General features: G+C 42.0%; 1 protein-coding gene across 4 annotated transcripts in view; it reads right to left on the bottom strand.

The window, feature by feature from the left end:
* Positions 1 to 539: 539 nt before the first annotated feature.
* ACSL4 (acyl-CoA synthetase long-chain family member 4) overlaps positions 540 to 18,564 on the bottom strand; it is an 83,113-nt gene continuing 65,088 nt past the window's right edge. For all 4 annotated transcript variants that reach the window (XM_019521537.1, XM_019521535.1, XM_019521536.1 and 1 more), the window contains 12 exons: positions 18,383 to 18,492; positions 18,160 to 18,298; positions 17,027 to 17,177; positions 15,613 to 15,736; positions 13,636 to 13,707; positions 11,177 to 11,316; positions 10,488 to 10,660; positions 10,240 to 10,314; positions 8,813 to 9,004; positions 7,882 to 7,996; positions 5,384 to 5,541; positions 540 to 1,213 (listed from right to left, as the gene is read on the bottom strand). In XM_019521537.1, the coding sequence (XP_019377082.1) occupies positions 1,056 to 1,213; positions 5,384 to 5,541; positions 7,882 to 7,996; positions 8,813 to 9,004; positions 10,240 to 10,314; positions 10,488 to 10,660; positions 11,177 to 11,316; positions 13,636 to 13,707; positions 15,613 to 15,736; positions 17,027 to 17,177; positions 18,160 to 18,298; positions 18,383 to 18,492 (1,607 nt within the window). In that variant the 3' untranslated portion in view covers positions 540 to 1,055. The remainder of the gene's footprint in view (positions 1,214 to 5,383; positions 5,542 to 7,881; positions 7,997 to 8,812; positions 9,005 to 10,239; positions 10,315 to 10,487; positions 10,661 to 11,176; positions 11,317 to 13,635; positions 13,708 to 15,612; positions 15,737 to 17,026; positions 17,178 to 18,159; positions 18,299 to 18,382; positions 18,493 to 18,564) is intronic.

Genomic DNA, 18,564 nt, shown 5'->3' with positions numbered 1-18,564 from the left:
GGGGGGGGGGGGGGGGGGGGGGGGGGGGGTTGTAAATTGAATTCCCTTTGAATCTCAGGATTCCAAATACATAAGGGGCCATAGTAGTCTCTGGAATTGGGACCAAATGCTTTGCTATGCCCTCCAGCTTATTCCCCTTAGCCATGAAGGGATTAATGATAAAGGGTCTTTGGGCATTTATAGACATGCTCTGGGAGGCAGGGTGCTTTAGAGTGGCTCCAAGAGCTGCTCTAATTAAAGCGCCCAGAGCATCACATGTATCAGTGTCCCTGTGCTGAAAAAATGGTGGTGGGGCAGTGACGCACACGATGTTAGAGTGTGGTAATTACTCCACATGCTCCAGTAGACTCAATTAAATCAAGTCTGCTCCGACACGTTACAGCGCATCCGAGCAGCCTCTGTACATATATAGGCACCCTTTATGTCTTTTAGGTAACGTTGGAAAATATGAAGTTTGACAGGCATCTTTTTAACCACAAAAAGGACCCAAGATTCCAGATATTAGACCAACACTGAAAGCTGCAAAGATTGGTGTTTAGTTTCTCCCAGTTTATCTTCACCCTATTTCATTAAACAGTGCAAATATTAAAATGTAGTCTTCTTCACCAAGTACCTTGCTCTTCCATGAATATCACCACAGATGAGTTGAATCAATATTTTAAACTCTTTTTCAGATAAAAGGGAAAATTGGGGGGAAAAAAAACAGCCGATGTAAAGATACTTGGAATGTGCTACAGAAACACGTGGGAAAAAACAGGGCTCCAGTCACACTGTTTCACACAATCCTATCTAACTCAAAGCTGGAGATGACAATTATAATCATTTAAGTATCTCTTTTCTGCTCGGAGCTAGGTCTGCTTCGTTAAAAAAAAGCATTTTCCCCTCAGCTCTTGGCTTCAAAGGTTATGGAAGTCTGACAATTTCACACACCGTCTTAACTTGCACGTGGTGTCTACAGTAGATAAGGAGGTCCAAACTTCTGAGGCTTAAATTTGGTCATGGAGGATATAAGAAGGAACCTTCTGCACAGTTTTTAGTCAATACAACTGAGAAACCTATTTGCCTCCATACATTCGCTCGATATCACTGAGGTAATGGTTCTTCAATTCTTTCCTTTTCAGTTTGAAAGCATCAGTCACTAGACCAGTCTCTGGGGTCCATGGTTCAGGGCTTAATCGTACCTTGATTGGTATTTCAAACCTCTCCAGTTTCACTGCAGAGACAAGGGGAGAGGAAAAAAAAAAATGAAAAGCTAGTGTTATATATGCTCTTCTATTCCCCTATAAAAAACAGATTCACACTGCGTAATAATTAAAGCTAAGAGTTGCACTCAGCAGTACTCTTTACACCACAGCGCAGCAACTTACTTGAATACAAGTAATGGAAGTGACATCTGCTGAAGACGACAAATTCAAAAACTTGCCCCCATAATATTTAGCACCAAGTAACACCATCCATGGATTTTGGTAGCGTGTGGTACTGTAATTCTCATATTTATAGATCTATTAGCTGGGGAACTGTTAAAGTACCAAAACAAAGAATCTCCACTCTGACAAGCTCAGAGTACAATGATGTACAGTTGTAGAACATAGCCGGGAGCTAATTAAGTAAGGACTATGAATACTGTTAGCCATAGTAGCATTAAAGGAAAGTGAAAATCCAGCACCTTAGCTTCCTTTTGTACAATAGGAATTTCAGAACCAGCCAAACTGTGCAGACTTTTACTAGGCAGTTTTGATGCCCAATGCCTTTTTGCAATGCCTAATAAGCTCAGTTTGTAGAAGCATGCACCAAAAAAAGCAAATACAAGTCAGTAATGTTCTTGTGCACATATCTGTGCATCTGTATTCACACACAGGGGACATTTTGCATCCTGTTATAACACGTGAACTCCACATTTTCTGCACATTGCAAAAATATGTATTCTTAGTGTGCAGTCCAGGCATTATGATATCAAGCCACATACAAGTTTGCATTTCATCATGTTAAGTATCAGCTATCTAGTTATCCAGTTGCCAGAAAGGTCTTGGCTAAAAGCTAAAAATAAAAAAGTGCTTTATTCCTGGAAGCAAAATGTGTTTACAGAGTCCAATATGAATGGGCTTCTCTCTCCTTTTGTTATAGTACAATTGCATATTCCTTAGAAGTTGACATGGCCATTAGAGCTCACTCTTGCATACAAAGAAGCCTTCCTTACAAAGCAAACTAAGGTGAACTTAAAACTCTTCCGAAACAGACTGTTAGCAATAGAAAAAGGTGTAAATGATTTAACATTTATTAAGACTACATGCTCTTTAGAACAGGGACCAACTTGTTCCATGCTTGTACCTAGCACAATGGTTCTTCTCCAGCAGGGTCCTTTGGGGCCACAGACATGGTTAAAGCTGTCTTATGCCCCTATATAACTGGAATAAAGCATGGAGAGAATACAACTCTCCTGTATTCCCTCATATTCAAAGCCCAAGCTGCTGAGGATTCCAGAAAAGTGGGCCTTGCATATGAACAGTGCTTGTAGCCTCCGGTTTATTAAGTGGCCCTGTACAGGTAGATCTAACTAACTACCCAGGTCAGGCAGGTGAATAGATATGATGGCAATTATATGTTAAGTATGGGTCATGAGGGTCTGTAGAAGGAGTACACTTATCCACAGTTCAGAACTAGCAGCCACTAGATCAGACACTTCCTAGATTCTGTCTTGCTGTTACAAGCTGCAAAGGAAAACTATAGAGGACAGGGCAGCCTGAACCCTTGCTACAGAAATACCAGGCATGGAACACACAGCCTTGACAGGCACTGCTATAGCAGAATTTGAATCGACTCAGAGTGGAGCCAGGTCAATGCTGAAAGTTAAAGAGGTTTTCAAGCCCATACATACCAGTAATGCATCTTGTAAATACCCAAGTTGGACCTCAGACAGAAGATCTTAGCAGAGTTTCCAGATCTGAGAGCTTTCAGGTATAAGATTGACTGTACTATCACTTGCCCTTTTCCATGGTGTGGAGTTGATCAGCTTATTGTAAGCCTCAAATCACAGGAATTTTGCCATCAGCAATTCCACAGACAGGGGTGACATGTAGGGGGTGTATGCAGGTACACGTGAACCCTGTGTGGCAGTGCACCCCTGCAGAAAAAAGGAGTCTGTGGGAGCTCCCCACTCACTGCTGCCGGCACAGCCATACCCCACCAGCTACTGGGGGCATGAGCTGTTCATGGCCACAGATTTTTCCTGTCGTCCTACCCCACTTCCTCAAACAAAGGCAAACCCAGAGACCGAGCCTGTGCATAGAGTCCTAAAAAAGGCTACATGCTTATTGCACATGGCACTAAGATTCCAGTGTGGATGACTCTGGTGTAGGCATGTACAGACAGACAGAAGCAGCCTAATTAGAGGAGGCAACTAGGGCACCAACTTAAGCAGGAAGAGGGGGATGTAAAAAAGTTAATAGCTGCTACCACTGCAATCCACCATCACTGGCTGATGAACAGATGCCACCGCTGCTGGCTGGCTGAGCTACTATCACTGGTAGCCTTCACTGCCGTTTTGTTATGCTTGCGGCTACAAGGGACTCAAGGAGTAGCTGAAGACCGCTCAAAAGGCTGACTTTAAATATGAATTAAAAAAACACAAAACAAAAAAAACAAAAAACAAAAACCATACACCCTGAATTTCCAAAGTCTAACATTAGTACAGCCACTAGATGGTAGTAAACAGACTGATGAACACCAACCAGCAACCATGGCTAACCCATTAGCAACCTTCAGTCCCTGTAACTGTGGGCTATTATTGAAACACAGACACGTCATCGTGTTTAGATAGGCCTATTCATAATGGCAGAATGTTCTGTTAATTCCAAATTCATGGTGCTCTGTTTAGTAGTTGCAAAGACTGAAGACTACATGAAAATCTGAATACATTTTAGATAAAACTATGGCTAACAAGTGGTGAAGGATTTAAGCCAATCCCTAAAAGGAACATAAAAACGGAATTGATTTAAAATCAAATAGGTTTAAATTATGGATTTAAAGTCACTGGTCAGGAAGCCTTGATTTAATTACTGTTTTCTACAAAAAGTTTATTCATATTGTTTGATTTTTTTATTCATTTAACTTTTTGAAACTTTGTACTTTTAGAGAAATGCAAGGGCTTGACTGGGTACACAAACTTGTGCAGAGACAGTAGGGCTGATGGGTGGGTAATCAGGTCTGTTCTCTCTCATCTCCACACACTGCCGTTAACAAGGATTTTCTCTGGAGACAACCAACTCACTGTGCCTGAAGGGCATTTACGCCCAACAACTTGCAGAAAACAATTTTTCCAACTATTTAGTTGGTCCCATCAAAAGAACCTTGTCTGTCTATGATCTCTGGAGACACTAATTCAGTTTGAAAACAAATTAAGCATCACAGAGATGCTTAATGGGATCTAGACTGAGCACCAAGCCCCAAATCTTTACTAAACTATAGAGGAGCCTCTGAGAACCCCATAAGATTGGGCCCCTAATATACTCATAAATAGGTCACAACAGGCCTATGCCTAAAACTTCTGAAAAGGTTACAAGAATATATTTTTTCAAATAGTATATAATTAGAAGTTATAATCCCTATTCCATGATGGTATCTTTGAGCTTTAACATATATATCATCTTAACTTTATATAAAGATAGTTTTAATGCAAGTTGTTTTTTTAAAGCATCTTAAAAATATGCTTACATCAAAAACCCCGATTTAATTTTTTAGAAATCTGATTTCTTGAGTTTAAATTTTTTTTTTTTTGATGTTTATTCACCCTGATTAAGATAGCCAGTGATGATGGAAGAGTCTTCTTTCTACTCTATTGGTTGGATCATCATCAAAGCCCAAAAAGAATAATGCCCCCTCTAATGTTTGGCTGCAAAGCCCTTACTATTCTCTTTTCCTTGAAAAGGTCACCTCCTCAAGTTGTTTTTGATCTTCATTATTTGAAACGACATGGAATTCTACAGGTCAAGCTTGAAGGACAAGGACATTGGAAAGAGACTTTCCTTGACACACACTTGCTCCCTGCCATACCACCACTATCAATAGCTCCCACATTTTGTTTGCTCCTTCCAGGCCTTACATGTACTGTACAAGAAACCTGCATCTTAGTTAAAATTTCACAGTTTAGCAAGCAGCAGTATCCTTCTCATGGGATGTACTGATTAGGAGACTAGCATGCATTCTTCTAATAAAAATAAATTGAAGGAAACTCAAAGTCAGTGCATTCTTGGTCTGTGCCCCATTTCTAACCTTTGGGAAAGGAAGGCAGGCAACTGTGAGGCCCCGAGTAGGGCAGACTTCTCTACATCTGGTCAGACTTACATTTGGACTTGGCTAGTACAGCAGACAAGCTAACTTTACTTACTCTTGTTTGCAACTTCTTTTATTTCTTTCAGTATTTCAGCTTCCATGATAGGGTTGTTACAGATATCAATCCATGACCCACTGACACTTTTCTGTTCAGCCAATGCTGTCAGCTTCTTTTGGTTAGGCACCACAAAACTGATCACATACGACTGGTCGCTGAAACAGGATGGGAAAACAAGAACTAAAAATAGGCAAGTGACAATAATTAAAAAAAAAAAAGAGTACAAAAATGCCTTTCAGCCCAAGAAAATATTCTTCAGTGCTTTCATATTTGTAGTCAATATTCTTTCCCAAACTGTAATGTCGGTCCTTTGGTGACAATCTTTGACCATATCTGAATTGCAAGAGATTGCAACTTTTGTAAGTTACTTGAACTTGTTGACAACTTCTAACAAGTTAAAGGAAGGTCCAGATTTTCTACTCCATTTATGTTCAGCAAGTTAAGAATTACAAGCGACATCTCTTCAGGTATCTCCCTTCCATCAGGCTCCAAGTGGCAAGGTGAATATTGCTCTAGTAGTCTCACTGAAGGCAAAATCTGTACAATGTGGATTTTACTTGCATTTAAGGGGGAAAGGCTACTATTCATTCCTTCATTTGAGACAGGACTGACTGAATTTGGGGTAGGAGAAACATGCACATGGTCACTAAGCCAAGGTGGTCCAACTGGCAGCCTGCACCGGTTAATGAGCAGCCCTGGGCTCCTCATTACAGGCTACAACTCCTCCTGCTGCTCCAGTGTTTGCTGGAGCTGGAGACCCTAGTTTCGTACCACCTGCCTTAACTTTTCCTTCCTACTCCCATTCCAGGGGGCAAGGCCATGCAACCCACAGCACTAGAAGAGCCCATGGTAGGGTTCAGCAAGAGAACTGATGTGGGGGCTCCCCATACATGGTATGGCATGGGGGTAGGGAGGTGCCGCCTGTGTGCAGTAAAAGCCACTTGTGTGGTGCGGGGGGGAAGGGATGCAACTCCAGGAACCGTGGCTTACACTGGTATGACTCACACGGCATGCAGCCCTCAGCCACTTAGAAACTGGACCACCCTGCTTTAAGCCACCTCTGCAATCACTACATTCCAAAGGTTCAGAGTGACCCCTAGACAAATTGGAGGATTGGGCCAAAAAAAATCTTAAGGTTCAATAAGGACAAGTGCAAAGTCCTGCACTTAGGACGGAACAATCCCATGCACCAGTACAGCCTGGGGCTGACTGGCTGGGCAGCAGCTCTGCAAAGAAGAACTTGTGGGGGGAGGTTACAGTGGACAGCTAGGTGGATGAGTCAGCAGTGTGCCCTTATTGCCAAGAAGGCAAACAGCATGCTGCGCTGCATTAGCAGGAACCTTGCCACCAGACTGAAGGAGCTAACTATTTTGCTCTTCTCTGCAGTGATGAGATCACATCTGGAGCACTGTGTCCAGTTTTGGGCCCCCCCACTACAGAAAGGATGTGGACAAAGTTGGAGAGAGTCCAGTGGAGAACAACGAAAATGGCTCATGGGCTGGGACACATGACTTATGAGGAGAGGCTAAGGGAAGCTGGGCTTATTTAGTCTGCAAGAGACAGGGGATTTGATAGCAACCTTTAATTACCTGAAGGGTGGTTCCAAAAAAGAGGATAGAGCTAGATAAACTGTTCTCAATGATGATAGAACAAGAACAATGGTCTCAAGCTGCAGCAAGGGAGGTGTAGGTTGCATACTAGGAAACACTCTCACTAGGAGAGTGGTGAAGCACTGGTTAGTGGTTACTTAAGAGAGGTGGTGGAATCTCCATCCTTGGAGGTTTTTAAAGGCCTGGCTTAACAAAGCCCTGGCTGGAATGAGATAGTTGGGGATAGTACTGGTTTGAGCAGGGGGTTCAACTAGACCTCCTGAGGCCCCTTCCAGCCCAAATTTTCTATTATTCTACGATTCTAAGCCAGGAGCCTGTACAGTCTAGCTAACCTCCTACAGTTTCTCAAGGGCACCAAGGTCATAGTGCAGACTGGCCATGATCCTTCCTTGCTTCTTATAATAGGAGTTAGGAGCTATTATTCCCAAGCCATATTAGGGGTGGATCTTTAAGAGGCATTTTACTTTTTATAAAAAGAGCTTTAGTGCATCAGTGAACTAGCATTTTAGGCATGTCCTAAATATATACACAGTAAAAGCTCCATTATCCCCTGGGAACGGGGGATGCCGGGTAACAAAATATACCAGTTAATTGAGCATCGCCGCCACTCCTGCAAGGACCTGTGGGCCCCACAGGTCCTGGGAGGCAGGTCTCACACAGCCCTGTGCAGGCTGCTTTGCCCTGAGCAATGGGGGCTCAGAGAAACCGGAAGCGCCACAATGGGCACTTCCGATTTCACTTTATCTTACAAGCCGGCATGCTGGTTAGTGGAGCATGCTGGCTTGCAAGATGCCAGATAACAGAACTTTTAGTGTATACGACAAGCAAAAGGAGCCCCTTTAAAATGAATTTCTGAAAAGCACAGAGGAACAAGTGAGAACTCACCTTTTGGCATAAGCACAAATATTATCAATAAGTGGACAGTTCTTCAGTGCTGCTTCTACTTTGGCCAGAGATACATATTCTCCTGCTTGCAGCTTCACCAAGTCTTTTTTACGATCTAAGGAACAGTTAGAGAGAAGTTTTGATTACTTCACTTCTATATATTTAGTTGCAAAAACATTAAGTACCACATTTTTCTGAAGTTTAAACAGAACACTATGGAAGACTTAAGAGTTAAAAATCCTTTGTAAGAATCCATTAGTTTCATTCTCAAGAACGTTTACTGTATGAAGCATCTTTCAAGAACAGATATTTGAATTCTTAACTATGGAATTAATGCCGAGTCCCCTGCCTCTCCCCCCACTTTTCAGTCTACATAGGCTGGATATAGACAGGGATACGATTACACATGATAGCATCAGTTACAGAGCTTCTCATGATCATGGTAATGTTTGAGAATGTGCTTTCATGACTGATTCAGCAAGTTACTTATGTGTAGTGATCGACCCAAGTCGCACCGCAAGGGCATTGCACAGCAGCACCTTTAATCTTGCTCTTTTTGCCACATGCCCCCCCACACCGATTGTCGGCAAGGCCCCAGTTTCTACGGATCAGCCAGAAGGCAAAAGCTGCCGCATATTTAAAAGCATGGTTTTTCTCTCCTTGCCCATCAGGACCAAGTGGCAAGGCTGTTGGGGTCCCTCAGCCAATCAGCACATGGGGGGGGCACGCCAAAAAGAGAAAGATTAAAGGAGCTAATGCATAGTGCTCTTCCAGCACAATTTAAATAGATCCCCAATTATGTGTATATCTTTAAGCGCAAAATAAAAATCGCTACCAGCCTCAGTGGGACTGCTCATGTTTATAGCTATATTGAACAGTCTTAAAATCTTAATTTAACAAGATGCTTAAGTTTGCAAAAATTGAGGCCAACCTATGATCTGCAGGCAACCATCAGAATGAAATTCTCCAATATCTCCAGTACAAAACCATCTCTGGCCATTTTCATCCACAGAGAAATCTTCTGTTGTCTTCTCATCATTTTTGAAGTATCCCAGAGAAACATTGGGTCCACCTATTATAATCTCTCCTCTAGGATTGGGCTTGTCTCTGCAAGTGTAGCCCCCTGTAAATTGCAAAATAAATTTGAGTCCATTATACAAAATGCATTCCTCTGCAGGGAACTAAGGGAAACATGTACTGAAATCATCTCTTGGCCACAGTAAAACAATATAAAAAACATAAAATGGCTGTCCACATATCAAGAGATTGCAAAACAGAACCCCCAGCTGCCGTACAATCTACAGTGAAGTGCGAGTTCTAAGAACAAGCATAGCAGAAGGCAGGGCAGGGCAGCACCTCAGAGCAGGGGTGGGCAAAATATGCCCTGTGGGCCAGATCTGTCCTGCCAAGGGATTTTAAAATTGGGCCCACGACAGGTTTCTTAGTCCTGCTTAGCGCAGGCACAGGCAACACCCTGGGCCATGGCACGTGCAGCAGGTTTTACTGCCCCCAGGGACACAGCAAGGCTGGAGCAGCATGATGGCTGGACTCAGCTTCAGGGCAGTAGAGTTTCATCTGGTAGCCGCTGCCAGTGTTGCCACTTCTGCCAAACCCAGCCCTGCTGCCCAGACACTCCAGGCCTGTCTGCCCTGTACCCACTGCTGGGGGCATTGGCCAGAATGGGCAGGGTCTTCAAAGAGACTCGCTTGGGACCCCTGCGAGTAGGGTGCACTCGGCTGGGTGGATAAGATGATGCCATAGGTATGTGAGGAACAGCATCTAAGAGCAGGATGGGGCAAGGGGGGGCAGGATCACTGGCTGATGATGGCATGGGCCTGTGCAGAATGTGGATCACAGCTCTGCCCTGGGCATCAGCCCCATGCTTTCACCACTCTAGCCCCACGTCTGTCCTGCTCCCAGACAGTTCCCTGCCCACCTACAGTTCCATCCCATCTGCCCAGCTGAGCATGCCCTGCCCATGGGGGGGTCCTGGGCTGCCCACTCCATCTTGCACCCCTGGACTAGTCTAGTAATCTACCACTTGGGAAGTTTTGGTGAGCTGTTGGGGGGAAGAACGTGGCGAGAGTCAACACTGACCTGGCTATAAACAACTTACCAAAACACCTCAAGTGGCCCTCCAGTCCAAATAATTGCCCACTCCTGCCTTAGAGACTGATTCAGAGACATGAGCTTTCAGATGCAACAGCCTACTACATCAGATGCTAAAAAACACAGTACTTTGTATTCTACTATATTTTTCAGGGTTTGAAACACACTTATATTTTACTACTAGTTTGAAAAATTGAGGCCATATTTACTGAAGTCTTTATTTAAAGAAACTGAAAAAATAGCACTCACCTTCTTGCCAATCTCTCAATTTAATCTCACAGCAAATGAGAGGAGCTCCAACTCTGCCAGTGCTATAGTCAGCAACTAGAAAGGTGAACAAAGATTTTTCAGTTTGGCATAGAAGCTGTTTTCCTGTTCAAGACCTAGCAAGTTACTCTATAATATGTAAGAGCTATGACTATTTTCAGTGAATTATAAGAACTGAAGAGCTGAAATCTGCAACTTCCATGCATGTGTCCAGAAGCACGTTAACATACCTTCAGTAATGGTTCCAGCTCCACATGTTTCTGTTAATCCATACCCCTGGCCAACAGGACAGCAGAAACAGATGTTCATGAACCTTTGCGTCTGAGACGAGAGAGGTGCTCCTCCAGACAGCATCATACGCACATTCCCTCCCAGCAGGGCTTTTACCTTTTTAAACAACAGTCTAGAGGGAAAAGAGTTGCATTTAAACATCACTTGCTCAGTTAATTTGTAAGACAGACAAGAGAATATAACTACCCTCTTCACCTACTCATCTGACACACCTAGACATAAAATCAAGCGTCACAGAAGGGATCATAAATGAGCATGTAGTCTGTCAAACACGGCAAAAAAGCCATGGCATTTTATTTAGCAGTTCCTTTCATCTTGCCCAATACAGGACAAATGGTTTTAAGAAAACTTCCAGGTCTTTTCATTTTTGTTTAAAAACCACAACAATAAAACAAATAAACAAACTACCTGGAAAGCTTGTTCCAGTGATTATTCTTACTTGAAAAGTCAGCTTTTAATATCAGAGCTTTCCTGTCTTCCACTTAAGTCATTAGATCTTATTCTGTTTGCTAAATTAAAACATGTTGGGGCATGAGATCATTTTTCTGGTGTACAACCTGGCCTGATTAGAGTTCTCTTGACTTCCCTTGTAAACCACACAGATCTGAACCCTTATAGTCATACTTACAAATTACACAGAGGTGCATCATAGCCCCTCTTGATCTGTTCCTGTTTATAATCATAGCCTATTTTAAACAGAGTTTTCTGAATACAGTTCATCTCTTGGACTTTGCTCATGACATTCTTATAAATTCGGTCCATTATTTCCTATAGAGAAAAGATTAAAGAGAGAGACAAGAATTACTATTTTTGACAGGAAGGACATGCATCAATTGTGCTAGAAACCAAGAAATAGTACTTGATTGTCCTGCATGAAAAGGCGCAGCTATGCCGTCTCTGCCAGTTTGTTGGATAATAGTTAACAGTTTAAGGCATCATCTAGTTAATCAGTATATAGCCCATTGTAGCTGTGGGCTATCCAAAGGTGGGTAGAATAGCATTTAGGAAAAGGTGTACTCATGTCCTCTACTTCCCCTTTCCTCCTCCATCCCCTCTCAAATTCTAAAGCTAAAAAAATAAGTCACATATTGGCATATATTGTAGTGTGATCTTCAAATGCCACGGTCAGTCCGGGAAAAGTAACCAAAGTACCTCTGCAACCACCGAGCACTAAACAACAGTATAATAGGATTTCTACTAGCCGATTCTTAAATCTTAAACCATTCTCCCCACTGACCTGAGCATAAAGATACCTCCCCCTCCCACCCAAGCTAGATAATAGTACCCATCATACAGATGCATTACTACTTCTGGACTCTGTATGCTGCCTACTGTTATGTACTATTACGCACGTTGAAATAATCTTTAAAATGACAAAATCAGTTAAAAGTCTGACTGAAAACACAGTCACATTCATATGGACTGGGACAGTTTATGGTAGGCCAGAGAAAGTGCTGGTGACACCACATACTGCAGCTGGCAGACATAACAGAATGCACTGAAAACATAGAAGTTTGAATTCACAATTTTTTTCCTGAAGGAGGTTCATAAGCCTATCAGGAATAAGGCTGCAAGAACGTTATTTGCAAAAACAGGAGGCTTTGGGTGTTCAAACTGTTTGTATCCTTGGAAGGGGCTAAAAGGAGACCCGATTGCTACACGTGATTCTTACATCAGAGTGTCTGGCGACATGCTGTCAGCAAGGTCCTTGACCCTGCTGACAGCACAGGGCCTGGTGGCAGAGGCTGGAGCTAAAGAAACTGGCCTTAAGAGGGAGCAGGGGGAAGTCAAAGGTTGGAGCAGTGTTTGCTGTTGGGATGATGGGGTTATCAGAGTTCAGTTCCTTACGGTATTTTTTTTAAATACACCCTTAGTCTAGACTACAGAGGCTATTATTGCTTATTTCTGCACACAGGCAAGAGCAAGCTAGGTAGCTGCAACAGCTGTCTCCTTCCTCCCTGAGCCCAATATGCTTGTGGTGCTTGTTGCGCTACATTTAATACTGCATTTAAAAATTAAGCATTCCACGCTTCAGGACCGGAAAGGAATTCTACTCTCTGTGCCCCCACCCCCCACCTATGTCTAACTCTATTGCATTCTCCCCGACTATCTTCTTCTGAAGTCTGGAGTATCAGCTACAGCTAGAAATGGGGCACTGGGGAGGCTGTACTGGCAATTCTGCATGGTATTGAGGAAGCTCTTGGGCACCTGCTGATGTCTTGTTTACATGCTCAGGGTTAAGAATCCCTTAGAATTGGCTATTAGGAAGATTTTTTTTCCCCTCCTCAAGTCAGTCTGGCAATAACATTTGGGAGTTTCATTACTAGTCTGGGATATTAGTTGCTTCTTCTAGGCCTATTCACCTACAAATGGCAAAGCCAAGACTTTGCTCTCTCCTGCTGCCTTCCTGTGATATTGTGCAGTTTGAGATTCTTTTATACTAAAGGTCCTTTTTATTAGGTGTTGGGGCTGCTGAGTAGCTTGTGCTGTTCAGGGAAGATGTCATATGGACCCATCTGAAGGCAACACCTATTAAATGGTTACCTGCAGTTCTAGGGCCTGGACTACCTTCCAGTCTGATGTTTTAAGTTGCTTACTTTCCTGTTCAAAAATATTTTACATTTGTGAATGCACAAGACTTTATGAACATGCTCCTTCCACTCTTGCATTAGACAGACCAACAGCTCAATTACTTGTTTTTTTTGTTTTTGTTTGTTTGTTTGTTTATAAATTATAACGTTTAAAGAAGGCAGACAAGGTTCTTTGGCTGAATCTGATATCTTTTATTAGACCAACTAATAAAAGAGATCAGATTCACCCAAAGAACTCTGTTTGCCTATGTATTTAGGCCAACACGGCTACAACCTACACCCTGATAACATTTAAAGGCAGCGGTCTTGTGCTTCAGCAGTCTACTGCTGGATGACACCAATTATATCTAGAACAGTGAGAACTGAAACTTTCACACACGGCATTTCACTCTTCTCCCAAGGGACAATTTACTATCAATGAAGCAAGTGTATGGTTCATTCCAGCAGTAACACAGAAAAAACAGGAGTGCTCTTGCTAAGTCTTCTCCATACTTACAGGCACTGCAGCCATCAATGTGGGCTTCAGTACAGTACAGTCTCCTTTGCTTCCCTTCTTAATTTTACTTGACTGTAATAAAAAGAAAAAAAATGTTACTATTTTTTCAGGTGTCACCGATTAGAGGAAGATCAGAATGACAAATAAAAAAAAGAAAAATCAGGAGATTACTTAATGGGCAGTTTCCCCAAGAACAACTATTTACTCCAAAGTGGTTCTCTCTCAATGGGGTGGAACAGAAAAGAATATCACAGTTGGCTGCAATCTCCTGCCAAGCAGTTGTGAAAGAAAGCCTACTAGAACAAACCCAGGAATATATCGTATTTCCTTTTATTATTTTTGTTTTAGCAGTTTCTATTGTATGGTATAACTTCCAGGTGATTTCCAAGAGCCAGTTCCCCAGGCAGGGTTCTGGCATGTTGCTATTTGATACTTTAATGGTTCTTCAGCCTCTCTGTGCTATGTATCTGTCTGCTAATGTGTGCAACAAACTTTCATTCACTTTTCTCTCCCAGCTGCTTAAGTTTTTCATCACTTCCATAACTTTCTCAGAGGGACTTTCAGTGAAATAGGTGCCAATAGCTTTCATTAGTAGCATTCCTATCTCTACCCAACTCCCTGTCCACAGTTTCTCAAAAAACTGTTAAGCAAGGTAAAAACCCCAAACCTGAGCAAAGGGGCTAGGTAGCAATTTAGAAAGCAATTACTGGGCAGATAATTTAGGTTAATCTCGGCACAGTCCTTGTCCATACCAATTTATATTGATTTTTATGCAATGGTTACACCGGGGAGGGAGAAAACAGGGGAGAGCGGATTGAGCAACCTTCTGTGATTCTTATTAACCTTTTTTTTTAAAGTAAGAAGAGTAAACAAAGAGAGGCTTCAAAACCAAAAAAGGAGCCAAAACCCACAGTTAAAAGCACAAAACCTGATATGGGCCTAGGTCATGAAAAACAAACTACCACCAGAAAACAATTAAAATAAAATGCCAGTGATTAAAAACCTTTGCACCTCCTCCGTTCCCACACACCTGCTATTACATTTTAAAAGAGCCAGCTGGCACTTTCACAGTACATAGTGCCCCCTCAGTGGCCCAGTGGGATACAAATTGGTCAATGTTTTGTTTTTAGGGCAAAGTGCCCAAACTCAAGAGATAAGCATGGGACTGGAGAGAAAAAAGGGACGTCAATAATAGCGAAAACTCTTTTAAAATTTAGATTAATTGCTAGGCATGGCTGTGTTAAATGCAGTTGGTCTTTGGATGGCAATTAATTCTCTAATTACCAATTTATTGTTTAACACCACAGAAAGTCATAAGCATGCTTTCTCTTTTCATTTACAGATAAAGTCAATGTCACTTAAAGAACATGTAAGCTCAAAATGTTGATAAAAATTGTGATACAACCTGCTTTAGCTTCATTAGGACCTTATTTTAGGAGAGCAGAAGGAAGGAAGTTAAGTTTTGAGAAGGTTCTGTTTAGGGGGTGCACAGATAAGAGATTGTGGGCTGATATCCAATATTTAAGGGGGCACATTGACCAATACTGGATCTGATTTCCAAAACAGTGGCCATCAACTGGTCAGTCTGGTGTGGGAGGGGACGGGAAGGGGCATGGGGGAGCAAATCAATCCCCTGCAGTGAGGGAGGGCAGGAGCAGGCGCTAGCACTGCCCGGCCAGTGGGGGGGGGAGACACACAACCATGCCCCAGATCTGCATGGCATGAGATGGCTGCACACAGCACAGGCATTTAAAATCAGTCAAAATTTTAAAAAAATTGGCCCCACAGGCCAATAGACAATTTTTCTTATATCCAACTGGTACTGATATCGGACCAATGCATCAGTGAACCTCTAGTTCTTTTGCGCATGATATTGATAACATTTTTCAAGGGTAAACCAATGACTGACCAGCAAGGACACAGCAACAAACAGAGCTGAGATTTTGCTTAACCACCAACCTGATAGTTTTACCTTACCTGGTCTGAGAGTGTGAGTGGAGAGGAGTATCCAATGCTGCAGCCATATGCAACACAGGAAAGTTCTGCTGTCAATTCTAATACATGAGCCAGAGGCAAGTACCCAATGTAAGTGTCCTTAGATCTGGCAAAGAAAGTACTATGTGATTAAACTATGATGCAAGACTGAGCAGAAAATACTTCATTTAGTTTAACAGAATATTGAGTATATATAAGAACAGAGATGAAATGTTAGTTTTCCAGAAGCCTACATGACAACAGGTCACTACTGGTGTCTAGTCACCTATATACAAATCAAATCTTACCTCAGTTTTGCCACTTATAAGTGTCGTAGAAGTGTTCCCACTGAAATAATGGCCCCTAATCTTAAAACGAAGATTGTGAGGGGGAGCAGGGGGTAGGGTTCAGTCACTAGGAAGTCAAGTCATTCATTTTGATCTAAAGTAATTTTTCACCAAGAATACATGGAGTTGACAACTAGAAAAAACTTCAAAAAAGGGCTTTCACCAGCATAAAAGAAATCGGGAAATATTTATAGCTGACAGCAGAAGCTTCTTTAACACTAGGTCATTTCAAGTACTGTATGACAACATGTCCTTTATTAACCTGAAGACAAGGCACTGTATTGAACCTGTTTGCCTTCAACATTTTGCATATTTCTTCATGAGGGCTTTGCTTAATTACATTGATCCTAGTGTGATCAAAGCTTAATGACTTATTTTCCCCCACTGTTCTTTTGTTGTACATTGTTTCAACTTGCAACCTTAATAAAATATTTAAAATGAAATTAGCTACCAAATTAATTTAAGGGAAGAAATCTTAACTCTCTGCTTGAGGTGAACAAGGTAGTGAAACAGGCTGGTGTAGCACACATACAAGAATCTAGGTGGACCTAGTCCACCAGGACTATGTACTCACACTCCTCAAGGCAATGCTGAAAAAAAAAAAAAAAAAAAGTCTACTCAGAAACACCAGCCTGTGCACTCCACTCAGATTTCATGCTGAGAGTTTGTGAACCTTTAATAAGCTGAAGAGAAACCCTACGTGAAAAAGATATAGAAGTCTCTCCATATACACAGCACAGCAGGTTGCTATCTTGAGAGTATGGAGACCTCAAGAGGAAAGAAACTTAAAAGGAACCCTGCTGTCTTCTAAAGGAGGTCCAAAATAGGGATAGAAAAAGCACAAAGGCAGCAAAGAGCCAGAGACACAAAATTGTTTCTAGACAAATACCACCTCCAAAGCAACTTTAGAAAGAGACAACTTCATGTAAAGAAAATATTAAACAGATAGAAAAAGGGGGGTAGGTAAATCACATTCTTTTAAAAGAACAGTGACTAGAAACCTTGGAATCATGTGAGAAGATATATCCCAACAAAACTATTTATCCATATGCATGACAAGAGATTCTTACCCCAGTCCAGGTATTCGCTCACACTGGCCTGTCATTCCAGCTACCAAGTTCTTATGCATCATCATCACTCCTTTAGGTCGCCCAGTGGAACCACTAGTATACATTACTAAAGCCAGGTCTGTTGGAATGGGTCTGGTTATAGGGATGCCTACTATAAAAGGTAACAGAAAAAAAATGCTCACATTACTTTAGCTAGAAGTAAGACTCAGATCAATGAACAAATGAAATGGGAGCCCCAGATCAAGCTTATGGTGCTTGCCCTAACTGCCCTCTGTAAGAAACACTTACCAGGATGAAAGGCTAACTGGTAGCCAAACGGGCCAGGTTGAGTGGCTGCAATCTGGCCCACAGGCCATATATCTGCCACCCCTGCGTTAGAGTGAAATGAGTGAATGGAAAAAGAGTCAGATTTTCCATCCATAGCACTTGCAGAGCCTTCTTTGTATCAATGTGGGCCTGCCTCTGTTAAAAACTCTTAATGGAAAAAACCAGAAGCCAAATTTATAAGCAGGTTCATCTTAACTCTGTTTTTCTCTTAGTCCTGTTAAGGGGTCATTAGATTTGGCTAAGCATTACCAGGTATTAAAAAGAACAAATCCTCATGCCTGCGATTCCCATGCCTGCCCAATATAGTTATCAGGGGTGGGAAGAACACATGCAGTGCTTTGCCCCATGAATTTGAAGGGTTTGGTAGCTACAAAATTATTCAGTGAAAAGGAAAAAGTGTTACTAAAACAAGGTGCATCTCATCCTCTTTTAGGGGGGCAGGAAGGGGCGGGGAAAGGAAGATTTTAAAAAGACGACACCACGGTAGACCTTTAACTCTTATGTGCCTTATTTTAAGAGTGAGCTCAAAGTCAATGCCAATGCCAGTCATGGTTTAAAAATGATGCATTTGGAATATCAAAACAAGTAAAATCCACTTGGCACGTGGCAGCAGTAAGAATCCCACCACCCAGAAATGTTTCTTTAATGCCATGTTTGTTTAAGAGAACTGCAAAGTTGAATCTTTATGCCATCCTTTCCTTTTCCATTAGAAGCATGCATGTTTCTTCTCTGCTACCAAACATCCTAAGATCAAGGTACATCATCTTACCAGATTACTTGTTTAGTCCTCCAAATTGATCACTTACTGTTTTCTGGTTTGGCTCCCAGCTCTTCTACCATTTCCATACTATGAATCTCCAGGCCTTCAGGGCATTCTGATTTACTGATAGTCTTCTTATCCACACAAATGATGTGTTTGAGATGTGGGATTTTGGACAATGCACTCTGTTCAAGAGAACTCAAATTCAGCACTGACTGCACAGTATATTGCAAGATTACACTAAAGACAAAAAATGGTTCCCCAATTACCTTAAGTTTACTCTCCAGAAGTTCTGTGCTAGTGATCAGATATGATGCTTCACATTCATTGAGACCATAGGTTACTGCCTCTTCACCAAGAGTGGCATATAAAGTAACAACTGTTTTACAAATTAAACAAAACAAAAGTTAAAAGCAAGGTAACTCTAAACCAAGAGCTTTTGCATCTACAT

The sequence above is a fragment of the Gavialis gangeticus genome, unplaced genomic scaffold (genome assembly GCF_001723915.1).
Source record: "Gavialis gangeticus isolate Ggan-Ray unplaced genomic scaffold, GavGan_comp1, whole genome shotgun sequence".
NCBI classification, from domain to species: Eukaryota; Metazoa; Chordata; order Crocodylia; family Gavialidae; genus Gavialis; species Gavialis gangeticus.
The sequence above is the reverse complement of the archived record's forward strand: the minus strand, read 5'-3'. Positions and strand labels throughout refer to the sequence as shown.